This window comes from Temnothorax curvispinosus, unplaced genomic scaffold, assembly GCF_003070985.1.
Source record: "Temnothorax curvispinosus isolate PA1 unplaced genomic scaffold, ASM307098v1 QBEX01006326.1, whole genome shotgun sequence".
NCBI classification, from domain to species: Eukaryota; Metazoa; Arthropoda; class Insecta; order Hymenoptera; family Formicidae; genus Temnothorax; species Temnothorax curvispinosus.
The window spans coordinates 857,195-881,707 of record NW_020216106.1 but is presented as its reverse complement, the minus strand read 5'-3'; the positions used below and the strand labels follow the sequence as shown (position 1 = coordinate 881,707).

Below are 24,513 nucleotides of genomic sequence, written 5' to 3'. Positions count from 1 at the left end.
TCTAACGTGATTTACGAGGCGGATTCTCGTGACGTTTTCAATGCCGGGCGAAAGCTGTTAGACAGAAAATCGGTTACGTGACGAATAACGTACATACACCGCGACCGTGAAAAATGACCGGCGTTTGACAAAGCGGCTTCCGCTTAAATCGCGCCACCGGCGCGATACACCATTATCTCGCGGAACGTCTTGGCGCCCTTCCGCCTTCCGCCCTGCCTTCTATACGGCTCTCTCCCGTCGCCCTTTCTCGCGCGTCTAGCTCTTTCCCTTTTACGAGTTCCACAGCATGCGACTCCATTATCTCTCGACTGCGCTATAGCGAAGCAATTCCGCGAGAGACGACATACTCTCGAGGCAAGTGGCTCGATAGAATTCATTAAGAGCATCAGCACAGCCGCAGCGACCGTAGACGGATATGAACGGTTTACGATTGTCGCTGGAATTAACGGCGGGAGGTACATCGATGTTTACTTACGCTTTATGCGCATTGTAATTCCCACTGACTGCCCCGAGCGCGTTTTCCATTAGTTGATAGCGACGTTCGCATTACCGTAATGAAAAGAGCGACGAGATCTCCCCGGCACCTCGATGCGCGATTAATTTGATTAAGATCGCGAGGCTTCTTTCAATCGCCTGTAAATTGATAAGCGGCCGCGAGGACGGCCGCTTAACGACACTCGGCACGGGCATGTACACTTATGTCGCAGCTTGACACGGCGTTCTGCGACCCCTTTCAGACTTAGACACGACAAACAGAAAGTGCAAAACTCTGTCGTGCAACGAAGCGACATTGAATCTAGAACAAGCAACCGCAACTATGGACTCTAATTGTTGGTTTGAAAACAGTTACTTCAACAGAGAGAGTCAACCACTCTTGACACTGTAAACAGTAGATTCCAAGATCTAATTTGTATGTATATGTCTTACCGACTAATCTACGGATGTATACGTCGAACCTAGTATTTACAGCATCACTCGTGGTTTCCGTTATAATTCACAAGCCGAGCTATTAACTTCACAGCTCTTTATCCTTTTCCATTAAAAAATTCGTGATCATATTTACAAGCTCAATTTTCATATTACAGAATAAATCTTTTCTACTTAAATACATGTGTTTTCTATCTACAACTATCTTTATTCATCTCTGCTACTTTGAAATTGAAATGTGCAGCAATGCTTTACGTTCCAAATTTCAAATCCGCGCACCTTAAAATGTACAAGTGCTCGAAAGAGAGGAAATATTTTAATTTTGTGAAGCTCATTCGTTCAAATTAATTAAATTTTTAGATAAAGAAAACAGATTTTCGTTTTTAAGGGTTTTGATATACACGATTTCAGTAAATGGAATTTAGAATTTATCCTTCTATATTTCTTCTATTTTAAGTAAAAAGAATAAGAAAGCGGCGCACGAAAATGAATGGATCTGACAATGGTGCGCGTTTGTCTTGTCGGCAACTTTGCATAAGTGACAGACAGCGAATTGCATGCCGAGTATGTCGACAACGGAATAGAGAAATCTATCTGACGAGTGAGTACTCCTGCCGATTTGATTGCGGTTGACGTATTGAGGAAAATGTAACAAACAGTCCATCGCTTTTTCATTCGGACTTTCAATTCCATGTTGTGAATTGTGACTCGCGATCCGACGATTTTATCAAGCACCGACGTACCAACGAGCAATCTTTTAGTAGCCTGGCTTTCGTGCGAGTGCTTTTCCTCGTGTGATCGAAGAATAATATTTGCAACATTTTTCGTGTAACGCGAAATGGCCCTCAAACTACTGTTCGCGAGTTGTCTAGGAGCGTAGTGCGCGTTTTCAAACATCCATTTTATATTTAAACCATTATATATTTATGTTTCGTATCAGTTTATATAATATCAAAGACGCAGGAGACATTTAGATTTGAAGCTTTCGTAATCGACTCAGGGAAAGTTTAGGAAGTCCCAGTATAACCGATTCGTAACTCAGTTACTATTTGTTTTATGCTAACGTAGAGTTAATTACACCGATGCCGGAGTTGATGTTTGAGATGCTTGATTATATTTCGCGGAATTGCGTTTAATTCATTTTCATGCGATTGCGAGGAATTTACTTTGCCATTAGGATGATGGCTTTTCGAGTACTAACGCTAATTATTTTTACGTAATACAAAGAAAAATTATCAAAAAACAAAAAAAATATATTTTATTTTATTTTTTCTGTACGCAAAATGTATAGCATACTAAAAGTCTATATGTGTATGCATTAATGTGTATACATATATTCAAACTTCGACATGTACAATTTTGGATATTAAAATGTATGTGAGTGGCCCATACTCTTTCTATATTTTTTCCATTAGACATACATGCAAATTGAACTAGGACTATTCTGTTGTTTCTTGATAACAACGGATTTATAATTTAAATTTCATTAGTCGGTCTATTCGAGTATCCCTCGTATAATACATCCACGCAATGATTATTCGACCGGTGGAATGTTTGTGGAGAGGCCGTAAATATGAAAGTCATCTTTAGCCACCCCTAGTTTGTATATTTTTTTGCCTCGCCGGATTCGTGCTCGGGCGAGCTCACATTTTCGCAAAGCGGTTGGCTGGCCGCCGCGGCCGGTATCGGGTGCTGCCATCGAAAAATCGACGTCTAGCCCGCACACGAAAGCGGACCCCCCGGCCCTGCTTCGCTATACACGCGAGTGTAGTGGCCGCACGCGTGAATATCGCTTACGTGGACCAACCTCGCCCGGGACTTCTTCCTATCGTCGCCCTTATCGTGACATTTAACGAGCCCAGGTCACGTTGTATATCCAGGGTGCTCGCTTTTTATACGACCGTACCGCAATGGTAAGTTAACTCCGATAGAGAACGAGGAGATAAGTGATAAAGGTAGGTGAATGAGCCGGCAGGAAGAAATAATTATCCACCATGCAATGAAACACAGCGACTCTATGACACGACTAGCTCGTTATAACATTCGATAATTACGTAATGCTATGTCTAAGGCTATGTCTTTGGTTGCTTGAAAACACGTCGTACATTTAGAATACTGACTTTTTATACAACCCTACAGTAATGGTAATCTAACTCCGATACGAAAAAAAAAGATAAATGATAAAAGTAGACGAATGAGACGATGGGAAGAAATAATTAATCATTATACTACTGAATAAAACATTGGATCCTCCTCCTTCTCCGCCTCTCTCTCTCTCTCTCTCTCTCTCATTAATTCGTGTACATCTATTATTTAAACAAAATTGAATGAAATGTCACTAAAAATACAACATTAAATGTGGATACAACTTACATTTTGAAAACATGTTAACAAAAATTAATTTCGTTATTTTTTATTTGATTTCGAGATATAATTAATTCATTAAAGATTAATGTTATTTCAAAGATTCCAATCTGAGAGAACATTTTCTTGGGTGTGTGTCTTAATAAAATCTTATTAATTCATATATTATCTCAAATATTATATTTGATTACCAAAGTCTGGAAAATGTTCTTAGAAGAAGTTTTTAAGAGACGATATCAATCACCAAGAGTTCTTAGTAATATTAGTGATATTACAAAATTACATATAAAGTATATTTATCGGAATAAAACAGAAAAAATGTTAGATATGCAAAAATTATGACCTTACACGTATCTCTTTTATTCAACGACTTCTCGCATGCGATGTACGTTAACTGAGTTAACTTCCAAGAGTTTTGCTTAAGAACCATAAAAAGCAGGAGTTAAGAGCTTACCTGTAAATCGGAATGACGTCACTCTTGTACCAGACGACCAAGATAGCGGAATCGTTGGAATGAGGTGGACGAATATCGCATGGCAGCTCGGCCGTTCCACCGAGGACCGCTCTTGCAGACAATGGCGGCCCTAGAACACAAAATATACTTGATCGAATAGTTGCCACCTGCATCTCCCGTCGATTCTACGACCGGAAGAATTTTACGGGATAGATCTTTTACTATCAGCGACAGTTGTTTAAAATCATTGCTTTTATAAACACATACACTCAAAGAAAAGAATTGTTGCAATAGTCAATTTTTATTGGCTGCATAAAAGTTTTCTGCCATAACTATTTAATTTTTGAAGCAGCAAATCGCAATTCCAATGTATGATTTTAGATAGGCCAACGTAACCAACTTTCAAAGGTAGTAAGTAGTTGGCTCATTAGGCAATTTCTTAGCTGCGGTGACCTTACCGACAAGGTTGATAAGACAGTTGGCCGGGCTAGCAAACTCAAATTTGTCTGTCGTGCAAGCGCTCGGCGATAGGAGTTTGTTTTCGTGAAGTTCGCCGGGCCGCTGCGGCACCGGGCTCTTTCCCGCGTAAATAACCACGTAACCGACTGAAGCTTTGCGCGTTACGCATCACGCAGAAAATACGTGGATACGTGCCATGGTACTCTATAAGCCTGCTCCAGCCTAAGATCTATCGGAGAGACGAAATCGCTCGCACGTTCGCAGTAAATAGTGTAAGAGGAAGAGGAAAGAAGAGAGAGAGAGAGAGAGAGAGAGAGAGAGAGTGACCGGCGAAAAAGTATTTCCAAGTGCGGTGCCAGACTGTGCGCGATTCGCAGTAATATAAAAGACTTATTTGTCGTTCAAACTCAACAAGAATCTCTTCGTCTCGATACTGATTCCATCATAAAGCCTCTTATATCAGAAATAAACGGTGAGAGAGAGAGAGAGAGTGACCGGCGGAAAAGTATTTCTAAGTGCGGTGCCAGACTGTGCGCGATTCGCGATTCAGAATGGTATCGATAAATATTTGAGCAATGAGTAAGTAAAAACTGTAACATCATAACTTTTAAAATATTAGTAGGTATAATTAATTTAATAATTGTAACTTCATAAGATATTTCTTCTACTTTATCTTTTATCATCTTTCTTTATTTACAAATTTCTCAATTTCTTGCAATTATAGACTTTTTTTGTAATCGGGAAACTTTTACTTATTTTCTTCTGCATTTAAGCAAGGCATAATATTAAAAATAATAGAGATACATGACTAAAGAAAAGAACAAGAAGAAGAGAAAGTAGGAGAAATAATAGATCGTAATTAAATTTTCTTTATTAAATAGGACAGTAATGATATACGTATGTACGTGTGTGTGATGTATAATACTCGACATTTGTAATATGTATAAATTATAATATAAATTTTTGTGCTTGTATAGAAGTCTATGTAATTATTTTAAATTACTTAATGTAACCTATTGGAGTGTTTATTAATAATAATATCGTTATATTTTATTATAGATCTCATTCTGGAATGACAAATATTGAAGCTTTCTGGACTGCTACGCAAGCTGCTCATGAAGAGCATAAGTACTATATAAAACATAGAAATATAAAAGAGTTCGTAATTATTCGTTTCGTTTTTTCTGCTGAACGTAGCCATTTGACAATCATTATTATGGCAGACGAGTGGACAATTAATATATTAAAGAAGTGGGAATTTTCATCTTATGAAGCAATATTTAAAGGTAAGTTTATACGGAAGTTTTTCGATAGCAGGTTTTTTATATATTATATTATTTGTAGTATAGATTGTTCGTATTTTTTTGTCTGTCTATGATATTATTACTAAACATTTTTAATAATTTGGAAACACAATGCTTTACATTTTCATTTTATTGTTTAAATTCTTTGTCTTATTGTAAACTTTCTCTTAGAACATGAAATAGATAAGAATAGCTTTTTAAAACTAAAGGAAGAGCACATACGTCTTTTGATTCCTCTATTTGGCCCACAAGTTAAATTTTTGAACTTATGGACAAATTTAGTGTCTTCATCAATGAAGGTAAAATATATGTCCTCTGTTAGTTTTAAATTATTCATTTAACCTTTCACGCTTTTTCGCTTTTATTTTCTATTTCAGGTTGAGAATGCAGTAGATCTGGAAGATAGAGCTATTGAGACAATAAATGCCGTTGTTGCTGCCGATGGTAGTCTTTTGGAAGAATTAATCTTTGCAAATATACCTGAAGAACAAAAAGTTGATGAGGAATTACAAGTTAATGAGGAGTTCCCTACTGATCCCCTGTCAATAGAGATTGAGGCATCACAGTCACAGCAAGTAAAACGTTGCAAGAAAAATTCTTTGAATGAAAACCGAAAACCTACTTGTGTTTCAAATGTAAGTCCTTATTAAGTATTGTCATTATTTAAAGTAATAAAAAATTACAAGTTAAATATTGTTGTAGGATGTAAGGCTTTATCTTGAACGAACAAGTGATGGCAAGAGCTATTTTGGTCTGTATAAAAATCAAGGCTTCGACAACGCTCTGAGATCAGATTTAGCAAAATACATAGTAACAGCAGAGTTAGCTAGTGATCCGAACAAACGGTGAGTGTGGTGCAATAAACTGCTGTTCGAATTATTTCACAGTTACTGTAATTAGGTATTACTAATTACTATAAATATAAACAAAATTAATGATATATATTTGTTACAGAATTACTTCGGATGATTTCAAGCGACTTAGTCAACAAATCATAGAACTTTTTCCTACGGAAATTGTGGTTAGTTTTAAATATTTTTTATTATTTTTTAATTTTTTAATAGTAGACTTTTATGTTCTCTTTATTTATGCTACATTCTATTTTATTTGAACTAGGATACTTGGTACATTCCGAGAAGAAAGAAGACTACTGGGACTGATCGAGCAGTACAACCTAAAGGAAAGCTATACGATCAGTACACGAAATTAATTGGGAAACTTAGAAAAGCAGAGCTTCGGAGTGGCAATTTACAGGAAGAAGAGCAGGACGTGAATGACTCTCATGACTTTAATGGTATATACCTATAGAAACAATATTTTGAATTTTAAACAATTCTTAAGCCCACTTTGACTCTCATTTGATACTATAACTACAGGATATTATATATGATGATATATTATAAATGACAATTTTTTATATATTATATATTATGATATTATGATCACACATAGGAGCGGGTTCTTCAGAAACACAGTTAGATAACCTACAGTGGTTACGGAGATGCCTGGAGCCACAGAATGAGGCCATTATAAAGTGGAAAGAGACTGCCTCCATAAGACTTTTGAAACTCAGAAATACGGAATACAGACAGAAAAAAGGCAAACACTTTATTGGTGCAATTACTGACTACTTCAATGAATTTCGTATTTTGCGACAGCCTTGGGGTTATATTTTGGTAAATTGCTAGGATTAAAATTTTATTATTTTATTTTTTAAATATTTGAAAATAATATTGTATATTTGTCCAATTCCAGTTGGAACAAGACTTCAACTACCTGTACCCTAATCATTCAATGCAACTTTTGTCCAATTGGGAGAAAATTGTTCAAAGAATAAAAAGTCTTTTAAAGACTAACATAATATCCTCAACTCCTGAAGGTAATACATTCAAAAAATTTTAGCTTTTTTCCCTTTTTTCAATAGAAACTCTTTCCAAGGCCTATTTACTTTCAGAGGAAACTGTGGAGGTGTTGCTAGCAATCCCAACACTTTTCTCTCCAAAAAATGTTGGAAAGTGGCGTCCTACGGCTGCAGATTTAAGTGCTGGTTTCCTGCTGCATATCAAGGTAATAGATATTTCTGTCTTTGGGGATGTTGAACTTCAAAACTTTATCGAAAAAAAATATATATACAAGGTATCCGTCCATAAATGCCCGGGTAAATATCTTGCAACTGGTCGAAGTTATAAGAAAATTTAATAAGAGTTTGCATGGTCTGATTTTAAGATATTTCAGTGCGTAGATTAAAATAGCCTACCCTGTATATATAGTGTGTATGTAAGACTTTCCTCTGTAGTGTTTACGTCGTATTAGTTACACAGATTTAAAAACGCTTTTAAACAATAAAAGTACGTGCGAAATTAAAGTAGAGTATTATTCAATATCAGATGAAAACGATACAAAAATCGATATTGTAATTTTTTTCCGATTGGATACATCAGATATTTCACATCAGAATTCAGCAGTCATTTCAGCATCCCCTTAAAACAAATTAATAATATTGCAAGAGAAAAGAGAAGGTGATGTGAAAAATATGTCTAGAAAAATGTTTTTGTCAAATTTAAACTGGTTTTTTAGGCTTTACGAGACTTGGAAGTGCAAGTGGAACGCATGAGGCAGAAGCTATTTGCTGCTAAGAAGCAACTTCAGCCGTTCCCTGTCATCATTGGTGAAAATACAGCAAACATAACAGAATCGTATGTTTATATCGACAATTTTCCATATAAGGTAGAGAGCCCTTTACGTGCAATAGATGTGTGTTTCAAAGCGTATCAGGCTTTGCATGCATCCTATCCCTTTCAGAGTAGTCAGCCATGGCTTTTTCTTCAGCAAGCTATTTATCAATTGAAAACTCAATGGGATGAACATGTACCAAGTGTAGCAACATTGGTGAATGAATATTTACAGTTAACAGATGATTAAATTACTTCAATTTTGAGTTGGGAATAATTTTGTTTTGCATTGAACTTTAATTAATTTTTAGATATTTTTGAATGTTCGAAAATAAAATATCACAATGATAAAGTGTGTAGGGCAAAATTGTAATTTAACTTTGACCTCTGTCAATGCTCTACATTTGCATTTAAGTACTGCTCATAAATTTGATGAGATTACCGAATATAAGTGTCAAGTACCCCAATGTTTATCAGATTATAATTCATGGAGAAAATTCCGAAAACATCTTATATCCTATCATAAATTTCCAGCTAATTCTGTCCTTAAGAGTCGTATTCAAAGTGCTAAAACAAGTAATAGAGCTAACTTACGATCGTCAGACTTAGACTCTGAAGATGTTAATTTTTCTCCAGATTTTCTTCAGGATATATCGGTCTCAAAAGAATCTATTAATGACAAACTTCACAACTACTTGCTACGTTACATTGCGAAATTGTATGCAGATCCAACTTTGCCCCGAAAGCATGTTCAAATTGTAATGGATGATACAGCTGACTTGTTTTCTAGTATTATATCATCTCTGAAGCCTGCTATAAGTGTTATGTGTAATGAAACAGAACCTATTGAGAAGATAGTATCGAATATTTTCGATTTATTTGATACAGTTCATAAATTATTCACGAATTTTAATTCTGAGTATAAGCGTATAAAAACTTTACAGGCAACAGATCATTTTATTAAGCCTCAACCATATATTGTTGGAAATGTTGTAAGTGAAAAAAGAGTTGATAGCCGAATTATTAAAGACATTGTACCCATACATGGTCAGTTCCTACCTCTTCGTGCAATTTTGAAAGCTTTCTTTAGCCTTCCAGGAGTATTTGACATCATTTATAATTACATGGTATATCTAATGGAAGAGACAGCTGTATTATCTAACTTTGTTCAGGGTAAATTGTGGAGAAAAAAGAAAACAGATTATTTTTCTGACAAAATTGTTTTCCCTCTTTTCGTTTATTATGACGACTTTGAGGTAAATAATCCATTGGGGAGTCATAAAGCGATTCAAAAGCTAGGCGGAACTTATGTTACTATTCCATGTATTCCACCAGAATACCGTTCTACATTGAATGAAATTTTTGTTACTTTATTGTTCCATGCATCTGATAGAGCCCATTTTAAAAATGAAGCTATGTTTCGCATATTAGTAGATGAAATCAATTTTCTTCAGGACTATGGTATTGTTTTACATTTGCCACAGGGTGATCAAAAGGTATACTTTGCTCTTGGTTTATTAACTGGAGACAATCTTGGACTCAATACAATATTAGGCTATTCAATGGGTTTTAATGCCACTTATTATTGTCGTTTTTGCACTACCCGAAAGGAAGATTGTGAAAAAGATTGCTTTATACGAAAAGAAAATTTAAGAAGGAGAGAAAAGTACTTAAATGATATCCATGATGGTCTATCCAACTCTGGTTTAAATGAATATTCAATTTGGAATGAAATTAAAGGATTTCATATTTATGACAATTTTGCTTCAGATCCTTTGTTACATGAGATGGCAGAAGGTTGTCTGCGATATGGAATGGGCCATTTATTATATCATTTAATGTTTAATGAGAAACATTTTGTAATTCAAGAGCTTAATGAAAGAATGAAAAGTTTTGATTATTATATAAACGGATTTTCGAACAGGCCGCCACTTGTAAGAGAGGAGGAAGTGAGAAACAAACATTTAAGTATGTCAGGTACTGAAATGATAAATTTTTTTTTAACGTTCGGTTTTTTAGTTGGAGACTTTGTGCCGTGTGATAATAAATTCTGGCATTTTTATATTGTTTTACGCCAAATATTTGATATTGTTGCTGCCACTAACATTCAGACTGAAATATCGATATTGTTGGAGCAACTCATTTTTGAACACCATACATTGTACAAGGAACTTTTTAAAGATAAACTAAAACCTAAGCATCATATTATGCTACACTTTCCTATAATGCTTGAAATGTCAGGACCATTAGCTTTATTTAGCACAATGAGGCAAGAATCTAAGAACAGGCTTAACAAGATTCGTGCTAATGCCACATACTCAAGAAGAAACATTACTTTTACATTAGCGTTCAAAGAATCTCTGCAAATGTGTTATAGATTAGTAAGTCAACTAGGATTTACTCGGAAATTTGAAATGGGGCCAGGGAACATTTTAGACGAATTGCCTGAAAACGAAAATTCAGATTATTCGTCCATCTCTGTTGATTTTAAAGCAACTTGCATAGAAGTTCCATGGATTGATTATAAGGGAACAAAATACAAAATTGGTATATATGTTGTTCTTGGTTCAGATAATTTTGAATTGCCTATCTTTGGTGAGATTCAAAGGATATATTGCACGGAGGGCTTTAAGGTTTGCCTTGTATGTTGTACTTTTAAAACAATTGGTTTTGATGAACATATGCATGCATACGAAGTTCAAATGAGTGCTAAAATTTCTTATATCAACATTGATGATTTGTTTGATCACATTCCAGCTATTTCAGTCAGAATGAATGATGGCAAATATTTTATTTCTACAAGGCATGCATTGTGAGTATGTACAGACAAATATGTTAATGATTTATCATAAAATTACTTTAATTTAGAATATGCGGTGTAAATGCTTTCAAAAATAAATTAATGTCATTTGAAAATAATTTGTCTATTTTTTAATACTGTTCGTTTTGAAATAAAACTGACCATCAACCGATTAAAGCATTTTGGTGTTGCCTTCAATCTTGTGCATATTGTTATCATCTTATCTGATTGTATTATATACAAATCATCTGCACGGAAAAAATTGTTGTAATATTTTTAGGTGTTCATATATTATAACTTTTTTTCCGTGCAGATGGTTTGCGCAATCAAATAAGATGGTCGTAACAATATGCATAGGATGGCCACTATGCAGGAGTAAGTTGACTGGAGCAACCAACTAGTAGGCCATCACGCGGGAGTTATTGGTTAGGGAGTAGCCAATCAGCAAGCCCCTGTAAAGTAGGCAATTGGTTGGAGCAGCAAAGTCACGTTTTAACTCCAACCAAGCTTATAGCAGCATTGAAAACTGGTTGTTGCAGCCGACTGAAATGCTGTGCCATATTTGACCATTGAAATTGGCTGACGCAGTCAATTCGAGGCTACTGCAGCCAATCTTTTCTTTGAGTGTATTATTAATGCATTCGTTAACGCATTTCTCGAACCTCTCTCTGTTATGTTTTCACTCATAAATACATTGTAAAGAACTAATTTTCTTTACAATATTAATTAAAAATTTAATACAAACGATCATCAGGCTCACGCATAAAAGGAAAAAATAATAGATACATTTAATTTATTGAAGAATTTATTGAGATTTTATTTAATTTATTGAAAAATTATATAAATGCGAGAATAAAAAGAAATTATTTTCTTTTACCGACACGTGTAATGGCTAATTCGATGCCGAGTAATCGTATCATCGTGACACAACGAGCTTCATGTTCAATAAGATCCGCGTTATTACTACCCTTACATTGCGTTACCGATAACTTTGAGTGGTCATTTCCGCGACGTAGGAAATCCGTTTTACTTACAAATAACAGGGTCGACTGACGTAGGTGCGACACGAAAGGTGATGGCGTTTCATAGAGAACCCTGTTCTTTACCAAGAAACGGTCGCGTATTATCGTTATTATCGTTATTATCGTTACCGTACACACAGCGTACATCACATTTCAACTCCAATAATTTTCTAAATTATCCTTTCACATTAATGCCTTCGCATTACGCGACTTACTGCGAAGATATGGATCTCAGAATTTTAGAAAATCAACGATTTGGTTAAGGAAGCTTTAATAAATTAATACTTTAATAAATTAGTACATCACTATTATCGATGTTTTCAATTAAACATGAAATTGCTGTAGTTATTTCATATTTGATGAAGTTGAATAAAATACATGGCAATCACTCAAAACAACTTAATTTATTAATTCTAATCGATTTAAAAAAACAGAACACGGTTTTGTTTTCATGATGCGCAAAATAATAATAGCAAGTATTGCTGAGAGACAATTCAGCGATTTATACGTCAAGTCCGACGAAATTCGTGATAACATTTTGCCTCTTTCCCTTCAAGATGGACGATTGAATGCTTCCGAGATGAAACGAGGAAAAAACCGAATCCGAGATATCGGCGTTATGCAGAACGGAGAAAGGTCACGTCACAATTTCGCGCTCCAGAAAACGCCGTTTCCACTGGACAGCATTTGGTCTGGGTCAGGTATTGAAGGATCGGCGAGAATATTTGCGGAGGAGATGGGCGACGGAAGAGGATGCCAGGGGAGGACAACGCGGCCGGCCGGTCGGCCGGCGTGCCGGAAAACGGAAACGGATGTATATATGCCGGTTGTCCGAGCGTATTAAAACTGAGCGAATAGCGAATGGATTTCCTTTCCAGTCTGTCGGCCGTAGAGGAAACGCGGATTCTCTCGTACGTGCACACACTCTCCCTCTCTCTCTCTCTCTCTCTCTCTCACTCGAATTGGATTTTTTCAAATTCCTCGGCTCTCAGTTTTCGAATTGAACGTCAAACAAAGCGATTCGCTGAGATTCTCGGGCGTTCTATGATTGATCAAACTTATTTCATTCAAAGTTTCGTTTGAATGCGAGACAGAGAGAGAAAGATCCGATTGGTTATTACTGATTCACTTTTTTTTGGAGCTGTTGATTTTGTAAAACACCGCTGTGTGATATTCGTGGATGTCGTACTGAAAAGAGTACCGAATTTTTTTTCAAATTAAAGTTGCACGAATTCCTAAAAAATTATGTTTTTATTTCCTAAAATATTTCCTAACAATCCATTTTATTTTTTTCATTTTTTAAACATTCTTTCCTACTAATTATGTGATATCTATTTTGTTTGTATCATAAATTTCTTATTATTTTCTGAAGGTTATAATATGTGCAAGCACATGTAGATCGAAATTAATACTTTGGAGAAGAATTAATAATTTGAAAATTTTCAACCGAAAATATCTTGTAAAGTAAAAATGAATGGAGAACAACAGTTCTTTTACATCTTAAAAGCGTAAAATAACATTTATTATTTTCGTTGTATAGGTACTCTCGAAAATGTTACAACTCTTCCCTCATTTACAGAGAAACAATATGATATGCAAAACAAAAGTGGCGGGCATTCCATTATCAAACTTGGCGAAACCTTTATCTTACCTCGTCCAAATTTCCGAGTTTCTGTCATAAGAGTCATTTCTCTTCCTTACATTTTCAGCCCCATGAGCGATAGTTCGCACGGCGCGCATATTAGGTCTCTCGTTCCAAGTTTTGAATTTTTAAGCAGAATTTTCACTCTGTGCCGCCGTCACGGGAGGGAATATATTATGCAGTCCCTAATTTACCGTCCAAGAGCTGGTCGTTTCAGTCTCGCAGAACGGAGAAACGAGTTTACGCGGATGAACAAATGGAAAGGCTCGGCGGTGTCTATTTCACCATTTATTCGAACATTCCACGGCTGACGGTGATACGTCCGAATTTAAACGCAAGATTGACGAACGTTATTAGAAAACAGCGCATTGGCTTTAATTAATATTTAATCAATTATATTTGTAATTGTAATAGAAGAGGAGGCACACATTAATTACATCGCTCCCTGTTATGTATTTTCATTATGATAATGTACCTTTTGCATATCATTGACATAGAGTGATAACAGTTAATTAAATTTGACTATCAAAATTTCGGGTCACTTGATGTGTATTAATTTTAACCCGCGCCTCGTCATTTTGATAATGTTCAAACTTTTCAATGTTCTGGTAAAACTATTTTTAATTAGATCTTCTGCGATTCTAGGTTTTACAATAACATCCACGCACAAAACATACAGTTTGAAAAATAACATATTAACATAGAAATACTATATGGGATTACACGATGTAGGATGGGATTACGCTGTAGTAAAGTCAATTTAAAAAATTGAAAATTCATGAAGACACAATAGAATTACTATCACAAATCAAAATTTTCCATTAAAAGAAATCTATATATTGGCACGTACAAAACATTTTTAAAAAAATATTATTTAAAAAAAATTATAATTTACTCTTCACTAATTACATCAAAACGTCAAAGTCAATAATAATGAAATAATAGTTTCAAAATGTAACAAAATCAAGAAGATGTAGAACACATTGGTTATACAACGAAACCTTTATAAATGTAAACCGAAATGTTCTCTAGCCAGTGCAAATAAATCGCATAGCTTAAACCAACACACAGCGTTGAAACTACCTGTATAGTCACACCATATGGAATTCTTCCTAGTTTCAAATCCGGGGCAGTATCAGGCGGATAGAGAAAAAGTGCATTGAAATTTCACTCTATAGATTTTAAGCCGGAGCGCGCGCCGATAGGCGCCAATCCCTTTGGCGTATTCGTGATATAAAGTACACACCTCGGGATTCGTCGCGATAGGGTTTTACATGCCAGAGAGAGAGAGAGAGAGCGCGCATTGATTTTCTTGATTAAATCATACGCATTCAAAATTTCTATTAATCGATCTCGCGGGATATACGCGAGCGCGTGTACAAACTCGTCTCCTCCGGATGATCAGGTGAGAGTAATCCCGTTGCGTCGGGGTCAATGCATCCGGCAGACAGAAACGCTAATTAAATTTGCAGGCAACCGAAGTGGCACCACTCCGCCGCGCGTGTGCGCCTTTTTTTCGCGTATTATACATTTATACTTTCCGAGAGACGGGAGGTCCGCGCCTCACAGACATCTTTACCGCGTGCTCTTCCATTTTTCTTGCTTCCCCGTAGCTCATAGAGTTAACGTTAACGGTATTATCCGGCGCCGGGAACGCGCGGGAATGCTTTTTACTTCCCCTATGCCCTATCCTACCCTGTCCTATACCGCACGTATCTACGTATACGTACGTAGGATCCGGTCTCGCGTGTACGCCGGTATAAGCGTACAAAACAACGGTTTTCACGGCGTCCGCTAAATTTCCCTTGGGCTACCCGCGGTGCATTATGTGTCCTGAAGGGTAGCGGGCAACTGCGGATCGCCCCTGTCGTCCCGTCGTGTGCCTTGTCTCCCGTCCCTCGCGTGATCTTCCCTCTGTTGCCTGCCCGGAGGCAAACGGCGCGCGACAGCCGCGAATCGCGCTGAAAAGCGTTTTGAAAAAAACGAGAGCCTCTGTGACGCGCCGTCTGCCTATTTGACATACTTTTGAAAAAAAAAAGGATAACGCCAGAGCGTGAATAGCGAGCCGGTGCGATCCCTTTCGCAGGTACGCGCGAGCAGGAATTCTTCCATAGGTTTCGCGTTTCATTGATGATTTTTTCAACGAAGGGCGAGCATTGTGCCCGTGGAGGATTCGTGGAAGTTGTATCGTTATCCCGACGAGAGAGAGAGCATTTTTACACTCTGACTTTCGCTTTGCAGAAATCGTCACGTTGGAATTAATAAAATGTTTACTGCCAAAAATTAGCACGCGGTTTTTATTCCGTTATGGGCACTATATCGAAACATTCCACCTTTTCTCAAACTGATTCGAAATTGGGCTTCTACCTTGATAAAAAACAAAATTTTCGTTCTATACACGTTGCCAGGCATGGTGGAGTGAATTTCCGCCTCGACGAGAAAGAATAACATTGCGTACGTGATACTACCCGTCTCGCGCGAGAGATAGTTTCTTCTTTTTTTTCCTCCCCGGGGATCCAATTTCGAAAATTTAATACACGGCGTGTAGCAAACTAGCTCGCGAAGTTTTGAAAATCGCAGTCTCAATGATTAATCTTCGGGAGCCGTGAATCACGTCAACCGAGATATAATCGTGCGGCTGGCGAACTATATGTATAAATATATTTTTTAATAAATATAAAATATTCTTAACGATTTAGCCTAAATATATAGCATAAAGTATTTATATGAAAATGCTCGGAATATAAATGTATAAAAAGTATCTTTTTGATAATTCGAATTTTTGCGTGAAATATATACACATAAGAGAGGTATCGACCAGCCACGTATTGCACAACGTTGCTGTTGCCAATAGGTGGAATTACATACGTCAAAGTGACGATTCTTTCGGAGAATTTCGTCGGAAAAGTGTACACCGCCAGCACGGATATTTACTATGTAACGTGGCCCTGCCACGGCGCCGGGAGGAAAGTGATATCGTCGACGCAGCGGAAAAGCCGCTCTTTATGAAATGTTGCTGAATCGACGGTGCGGTTTTCATGTACCTGGCCCACGGGCGTACGAGAGTTTACACAAGTTTCATGTGCTTCGGGAGGAAATGAGTAACAAGGAAAGGTTGTGCCAAAATCCGAAAAGATCGATGGTGAACGATAGAGGTCCCTGCGCGAGAAACATTTTGTTCGTATAAAAAAATCTGCAGCCAAATTGCTCTCGAAACCTGTTTCAAAAGCGTAACAGAAAAACAGACTCCAAATTTGTCAATGAATTCTTTCCTAATACGAGTCCGCACGTTATGATACATCCTGTATAACTGTAATGTATTCGAAGCGTTAATTTACAAGGATCTCAATTTGCACGGTAGTTTCCAAAGCATTAAAGCAGCAACAACGCAAATTAAGAGCTATTTGCGAGCTAACGATCGATATGTGCATATGCAATTGCAACCCGCAATAATTATTAAGTCACAGCATGATGTAAATATCACGACGATGTACCAGTCAAATTGGAAAGATTTTTAAAGTAGAAAAATTCTTTTCTATTTTTGATTAATTTCTTCATTGTCCGGATAACAAATAAAAAACATTTATTATTAGCTTTGCGCACACAATGAAAATAATCGAGCTAGCTTTAATGACAATTCACTTTAATGTCTTACACAATTCCCTTAGGTACTTTACGATTGCTAATTTATCTTGCTTAACTGATTAGCGCGATAGCGTATTTCGCAGTCTTTACGTTGCGGAGGGAGCAAGATACGCGAATATCTCGCCGATAAGGAATACAGGAATGCGGTGACCGCGCTGCCGAAGCTAGAGGCCGGAAATCAGTGTTACGGCTACCCTCGTCTGGGCAAGCCCTTACCACGCGCAGAAATAACCCAAACGGGGGCTATCCGACTAAGCCGATAATCCGCGGGTCAGACAGTGTCGAGAAGCCGTACAACTTTGCTTAGCCCCGTCCTTTACCCCTCGGTCGTCCGTGCCCTACGGCCGTCCACGGAAACCTGCGGTTAGCTGGGAGCTATCGTTTCTGCGCTCTGGCCACACCTCGTAGAAATCAATTTACTCTCGGGCGATTCCACGGGATCGGATCGGCGGGGAAAGATCGCCGCGCCGCTGAGCGAAGACGAGGATTAGGGGAGAATAAATACGAGGATTCCGCGGAGTCTTTAATAATCGAAGACACATCGATATATATGTCGCGGCTCGCCGGTTTCGATCGTAGGTAATTTAAGCGACAAGGTTCAACTAGCGTAATTTCAGAAAAGAAGATTGGCAAATACGATATTTGATAATCGAAGATCCATTTAATATTGAAGTCGACTTTATCATCAGTGCGGTTACATATATTATTCGCAACAGCATTTCATTATTTTAAAATTCACTTAATTAATGTACTTGCAATTGAAAGATAATATGTATATTTTTAAATTGAAATTATATGCAACTTGGAAAATTCGTTCCAATCGTTCGTTTTTACATTCCATCATATTCTATATATATATTTCTTTCTTTTTTCAAAAAATTATTTAATTCTTCAAACTCACTATACTAGCTTTCATATTTTACGATTATTGCACTTCACTCTATTTCACTCTATTTTCTTCTTTTTTAGCATATAATAAAAAAAAGAAGTAAAAACCGAATGCTAAAATCAAAGATCTAAATTTTTGTATTATGAAATTAGAATGTTAAACAAAAGTTTATTTTAAGTATTACACATCACACAAGTCAAATACAGAGTACATAACATTCACACAAGTATAAAAAATGTAGGATCACTTTTCCATTTCAAATGTTATAATCTCACCCTACTTTCCTTTCGACATCGATTATGCCGTTCACTGAAAATCCAATCTATTCGTTTTTCCAATCACGCAGGTGTTTCTATAGCTTCTTCGCTCACAAGGGAAAACAACCCAGAAACAAGTAAACTGTGAGAACTTCGTTTAATCGAGATTAATCGCCCGGTCAACCGTCCCCGTGTCAAATTGTCAGGAACGAGCGCCACGTGTGTGTCACGTATTGCGTGTGAGAAAGGAAGAGAGGTCATTTCCTTCCGATGACCACGTGGTCATCAGATCGCTCCGATCAGAGCATTCGAATAATAAAATTGGAAACGTCAACTCCCATGCGTATATGAGTGCGCAGGCAAAGATATAGGTACGTTGCTCCGAGCGTGCAATATCGTCGAGTTTTAGGGTTTTCGCAGCTGTGACAACGGCTGGCCGCAAGGCGGTGCCCCGATTTCACCCGAAACTTTCGCCAATATCATCATAACCGTAATTCCACGATTCCGTTGGGAACTTTTTTCCATTCGTATCGTATGTGGTCCTCATTGTCGTTCTCATCCTGGGAACACGAGGAATCTTTCGCGAGGGACTTTTTGCGGACGGAGCGCTCCGTAATGCGGTACTCTTTGCGGTAGACAAAATTATTTTACGGAATTTATCGCCTCCTTTTCGATAAATTGCAATACACGTTCGTACATCGCGATGTAGATATCACATACAGATATTATTCAGTTCTGTGAAGTAATCATTTCGCATTAAAAGCGAATATCTTGATTTATAGAAGTGGACGAAAAACAAATGGCCTTGTAAGTTGTGTGAAAATCACAAAATAATATAAATAAAAGCAAGTTTATCTCTTCGCGTCCAGCAAGCTGGGTTAATCGCTTATGTTGATCTTTAATATACGAAATATGAAATATTCATCTTAGATCTCGTCTAGTCCAGATATCTAAAGATGTCGGCGATAGACGGTGGCGGTTTCATACAAGCGACTAAGCGTATGTTTAGCATCATGCTTTTTGCAATCTGATTTCCTCTCGCTCGATGCTCCACTTCAAAGCGTGACGTTTAGCCGCTCTTGATCGGCTGTAGCTCCGGATACTGTCGAAGGAAAACGTGAAACGAGAGAGAGAGAGAGAGAGAAAAAGAGAGAGAACAAAGGAAGGCACGCGCGTGATCATATGATATCCCGTATGAATTGATGGGCACACTTGATTTCGCAACCGGCGGACTGTCAAACCGAATAAAACACTCAGGTTTACTTTCAAGAACGCACACGAAAGTAATAAAAAGTAATTAACGAAAGTAATTAACTTCTAAAGCATTTGGAAAAACAAGCTGAGAGATTTTTTTTTTTAACTAAAGCTTTCTAATATCAAACCGTGATTAGAAAACATTTATATAAGTGGCATGTTCCTGTTTCGTATATAGGCATAATGGGCTTAATGATTATTTTAAAAATTGTAAAAAATAATTTAGTAATAACGCAGCTCTCTCTATATACTTTTATAGCTTTGCAAGTTATAGCTTTATTATTTTATTTTGATCATCTCGCAGTATATTTCACTAAAAAAGATATAACATGCTGTGTACGGCAGCTGTTTTTGTTTCTTTATTTGTTTGGTTCGCTACTCGACATCAAAGCCTGTAGCTTGGGCAATTTCGACCAACCTTGTCGTTTACGCGTCGAGTTTACTCGAGGGAAATGTGATGGAGAAAGCGGTGCGCAGAATACACCCGTTACCCGTTGATCCACTATGCAAAAGCCTACGAACTTGTAGTACCACAAATTGTCGTGCTTGTTTTCGCACGTGCCAAACCTGACCTGTGATTCATTCACATAAATTAGACCCTAGCAAGAAACATAAGATCCCGTAAATTTACCGACATTTTGCTAATAGAAAGCAAACGCAGTAAAATAGTAACGATATAAGAACATGTTGAAAAAAAGAATAAAATAATCGTAGTAATTATGCTCGTAGTAATAGTTTTAAGTCGTCTACATAAAATGTTAACTATATATTTTGTGAAGGATTTTCATTCAGCAAAAGAAATGTGGAGCTTTTATTCAGTCAGTATAATCGTCGGTAATATTATACAAGTGAAACCATAACGCACTCTCTTATTTCAATTTTTAAAAAAATGCTTCGGCATAAAAATATTTATACAGATCCTTTTCAAAATCTAGTACTGAAATCGCATTTAAGATTTTTGTTGAATATGATGTAACAAGCCAAATAGAAATCGCGATAGAAATATATGCAAAAATTGTGCGCTGATTGAGTATGTCAATCTAGTTTCTGCTCGCATTTTTCAAGGAGGATAATGGATCGAGAGATTTTCCGAGTGAGTTTACGGGAGATTCATACTCGATTCACCGCCGATAAGCTCACTCGTAAAGATAAAGACGAAGATACTAGAAAATACTCGAGGGACTCCGGATGCTTTCAGGATAGACAAGGCAATACGATTTCGAGCGGAATGCTTTTGTTTTAGCGTGAAAAGGAAAAAGAACGAATGCACTTAATAAAGCACTCTATTTTTCATAGCTGCTCCAGATACTCGGCCCTTTAAGCATTAATAATTGTCGACTGAAAAGGCAAAAGCGATGTAAACGCTAAGAAGATGGTTTTGAATATAAGTGAAGAAAGAAGTAATGGAATTCATATAATAGAAACGTGTAACAATTGTACAGTGAAAAGAGAAATGATTAAAAGTGTTGAGATAAATTATGATAAAGGTAATTTGTAGATTATTATACAAATGAAACATTGTAAAACTTAATAAAATCTATCAAATTAAACAATCATGAATTTCAAATTCATCGTAAACACTTTGCAGTGGTGAGATATACAGGATAAGCTCGATTTTGCTGTTATGTCCTTATCTTTGCTTCTTTCGTTATTTGCATGGTGGATTTTGTCAAACGTAAGCATGCCCTCTAATGAGTAACGAAGTTCTTTATCGTTTCACGACACTTCTTTTATCGCCGTCGGTGAGAAAATCTGCTTTTCGCTCTTCTCACTACCCTCGCATATATTCAGTCCTTTGTCTGCTACGAAATACCGGCTGTTGCACGTACTCGCACTCTTTTTCCGTTCTCCCCTTGTTCACGAGTATTCTCTTAGGTTCCGGAGATTTTCTCCCGTTAAAGCCGAAGGGCCCCGTTAATGGGGTCGTTAAAGGTCTCATTAACGTTCTCGCAAAGTAGTCGCAGGGGTGGATAACGACGAAGTAATTAAAATTTGATCAACTTCTTACAAAACCGACTCGTCACTTTTTTTTTCAAATAGCAGCATGCAACACGGTTATTCCTTCACCGTTTAAGAACCTATTAATGACATTGAATTAAATATTGAAGAAGCGAGGCATAAACGAGGCTCCCTTTCTCGTAGTCGATGTTTCGAAAAATATCTCTAAAGATTTTTTTAGTCATTTTAGACCTACCTTCCTCTTAAATGGAAGTAATAGGAATACCGAACGTTCCACCGCCGGCTACAAACGGCTCCTTGGTGATCGGCAACATCCGCGTATACCTCGGTGCGATTTTTCGTACGGGAGTTACTTATGAGCCGAGTCGGAGTTCACTCTCGATAGGGCGAAAGAGAAATGCCGCGGGAGAGGAAGGATGATGAATAAAAGGGAGGGAACGAGAGCGCGGGCGGAAGGTGCCAGATCGTAACCGTAGAACGATCTCGCCCGAGGGAACGTCCTGCGCCGTATGTCCTCTGCATACAAATGCCTTTCCTATAGCCGTTCACCGAAGCCATCAGGGTTACCGCGGAACGGAAGACTGGCTTGCCAATTTTAAAGGCCGTTTGTGAGTGATGTACAACGTCTGCGCGCACATCTAGCGGGTGCCCGGCTGTTCATTCGACGGTACGTATCGGCGAAAGCATATATACCCTCCCCCCCCCGCGCGATTCCGTATTGGCAATAAAAACGTATTCCTGCGAATACGTGGATACGGCAGTATGAACCAGGTTGTTTACGGTGGAAAGCGCTGTGTAATAGTTTCGTGCAATTTATTGTCAAGACTGCCTGACCTGGAAAATAACGGACAATAAATCAAATTCGCTCTTGATATTGGATTTAAATCAATTATGTCTCTCTTGTTTAACTCTTAATCTCGTGATTGTACTAAGCGGGGGGGGGGGTATGCGACTGAGTATTAAATTAGATTATACCTGCATCAAATAACTGAAACACAACTAGAAAGCATAGGATTTATGCGTGATTATTTTAAATCGATAATAATTAAATTATTTTTAAATGAAAAGCAAGTACATACGTGAATAGTGCGCATTGTTAATTATTTCGTTTCGCCGGCAGTCAATTATCTTCGTATATGGTAAATATGTAACGCAAAATTATATAATTTGGATATAATCTACATGCATTAATTAGAGACAAAAATGCTGATGAAAGATGCATTATATGTGTCCAAATGCATTACCAGGCTAATACGCAGATTAATAAGTGGTTACTGTGTATTGGTTAAATAATTGTAACGATGGCCGAACGCTTCTGATCCGTTCGCGTTAATGATCTGCATCCGAAAATATTCTGCTACGGCATCACGCAGAAGTTTAATGTTTAATGTTTAATTAGGCAGCTTTTCGAGCTTATTTTATTTGATCCACCGTGCGGAACAATATCTATTTTGCTATGACGTTATAAAATTCAACGTCCCAGAGAAGGACGTACTCTATGTATATTTCAGTTTTATTAATTTACTAATTAAAGCTGTTGATCGCAGTCACGCGGTTCCGCTAGAGATATGTACGCTTCGGTACGCTAATAGATTTAATTAAGGTGCATGCATTCATTCGTTTGCACGCCCCGAGAACTTCGGTTTTGCAGCTTTTGTTATAGCGCAAATTAAACACGTTAATGATAGTAATGATAATAATAACGAAGATAAATAATAATTATTATTTGCATAATAGGTATCGATAATGAAACGCAATAACGTTTGTTTATAAATTTACGCTTTTAATAGCAATATTTTTGCTCCATATTTTTTCGTCGTCTAAGAATGACGGCGCGCAAAAAGATATGCATAAAATGGAAACTTGCTCCCGCGAAACGTAGCACAGCTGCATCAGCTGCACCTGCATTCGCCTCTTTAGATGTCGTGTCATATAGCTGCTGCGACACATTAGATCGCTGTGGAAACTCTCAATAAGAGCGACGTGCACTTTCCCGCGACGGGCGGGGGAAAGGGATGCGAAACGTCTTGCGGTTAGTTTCGAGGCGTTTCGGGGCTGAAGTTCTCCGGCGCGCGATATTCACGACGAGGCGTACGGAGCACTCAAAAAGTTTGGCGAAGGACAAGGGGAGAGAGGCGAGCGCCTCTCAAAGTGAAAACGGTATATCCGAAAGCGATTAGAGTTGTATGACAGACGGCGCGAATTAATTCGCCGGGATAATTACAGCCGAGTGCGCGCCCGACGAGTACGCGCTGTTCTCGTTTTCGAGTTATACCTGCGTTTTTATGTAATTTAGAAGTGCAATGCTTTTGCTTTTAGCAATTTACGATTAGCGAATGCGCAGAGTAGTTGCGGGCGTTCGATCGTTACAATTTGCAGACAGCATATGGGAGTCATTGTCGTTATCTGATGTGCGCGTTTTACACGCAACAAGACATTAAAATACCGGCTGGCTGGCTGGCTGGCTTACGATCAGCAACGGCGCTTTTATCGGGTGAATGCATTTCGGGAGATGATTGGCCCTTATGCAAGAGGGGCGACGTACGGCCGTATACGGAAGTTTGAAGCACGTCGAACTTTCCAAACTATCAGCACTTAGACGATAATTCTCTTGAGGGACGAAGACCGCTCTCAGCGCGACCCTGCCTTGGTGAAAATTAATTACCCTCGTCGATCGCTTTTCATTCTCTCTTTCACCCCGTTCGTGTCTCGGCTGGTTCTCTCCCTTTTCACCTCCACCGATGCACGAAACCCATCGTCGACGATGTTGGGAAGTTGTGTATGCGGGTGACAAGAACGAGAGGAAGTAAGACAGGAGGGAAGGAAGGAAGAAAGGAAGGAAGGAAGGAAGGAAGGAAGGAAGGA

General features: G+C 37.8%; 2 protein-coding genes across 8 annotated transcripts in view; one reads left to right on the top strand and one right to left on the bottom strand.

The window, feature by feature from the left end:
• LOC112455730 (synaptogenesis protein syg-2-like) overlaps positions 1-24,513 on the bottom strand; it is a 327,928-nt gene that overhangs the window by 67,438 nt on the left and 235,977 nt on the right. For all 5 annotated transcript variants that reach the window (XM_025017863.1, XM_025017859.1, XM_025017861.1 and 2 more), the window contains one exon: positions 3,746-3,875. In XM_025017863.1, the coding sequence (XP_024873631.1) occupies positions 3,746-3,875 (130 nt within the window). The remainder of the gene's footprint in view (positions 1-3,745; positions 3,876-24,513) is intronic.
• On the top strand, positions 4,016-10,988 carry LOC112455731. 3 transcript variants are annotated; one of them, XM_025017865.1, is made up of 12 exons: positions 4,016-4,783; positions 5,264-5,490; positions 5,680-5,807; positions 5,886-6,143; positions 6,211-6,353; positions 6,463-6,529; positions 6,625-6,802; positions 6,961-7,184; positions 7,264-7,387; positions 7,463-7,575; positions 8,086-8,204; positions 10,938-10,988. In XM_025017865.1, exons 2-12 carry the CDS (start codon positions 5,277-5,279, stop codon positions 10,957-10,959), a joined length of 1,590 nt encoding a protein of 529 aa, XP_024873633.1. In that variant the 5' UTR covers positions 4,016-4,783; positions 5,264-5,276; the 3' UTR covers positions 10,960-10,988. The 3 variants fall into 3 exon arrangements, with proteins under 3 accessions (XP_024873633.1, XP_024873632.1, XP_024873634.1); XM_025017864.1 differs by lacking the exon at positions 10,938-10,988 and having other exon boundaries at positions 8,086-8,512; XM_025017866.1 differs by lacking the exons at positions 4,016-4,783; positions 5,680-5,807; positions 10,938-10,988 and having other exon boundaries at positions 5,382-5,490; positions 8,086-8,512.

Coding starts and splice junctions, on each gene's coding strand:
- LOC112455731 (XM_025017864.1), top strand. CDS start 5,277: ATGACAAATATTGAAGCTTTCTGGACTGCTACGCAAGCTGCTCATGAA. Junction 6,530..6,624: donor TTTTTCCTACGGAAATTGTG/GTTAGTTTTAAA, acceptor TATTTGAACTAG/GATACTTGGTACATTCCGAG. Junction 7,576..8,085: donor GTTTCCTGCTGCATATCAAG/GTAATAGATATT, acceptor CTGGTTTTTTAG/GCTTTACGAGACTTGGAAGT.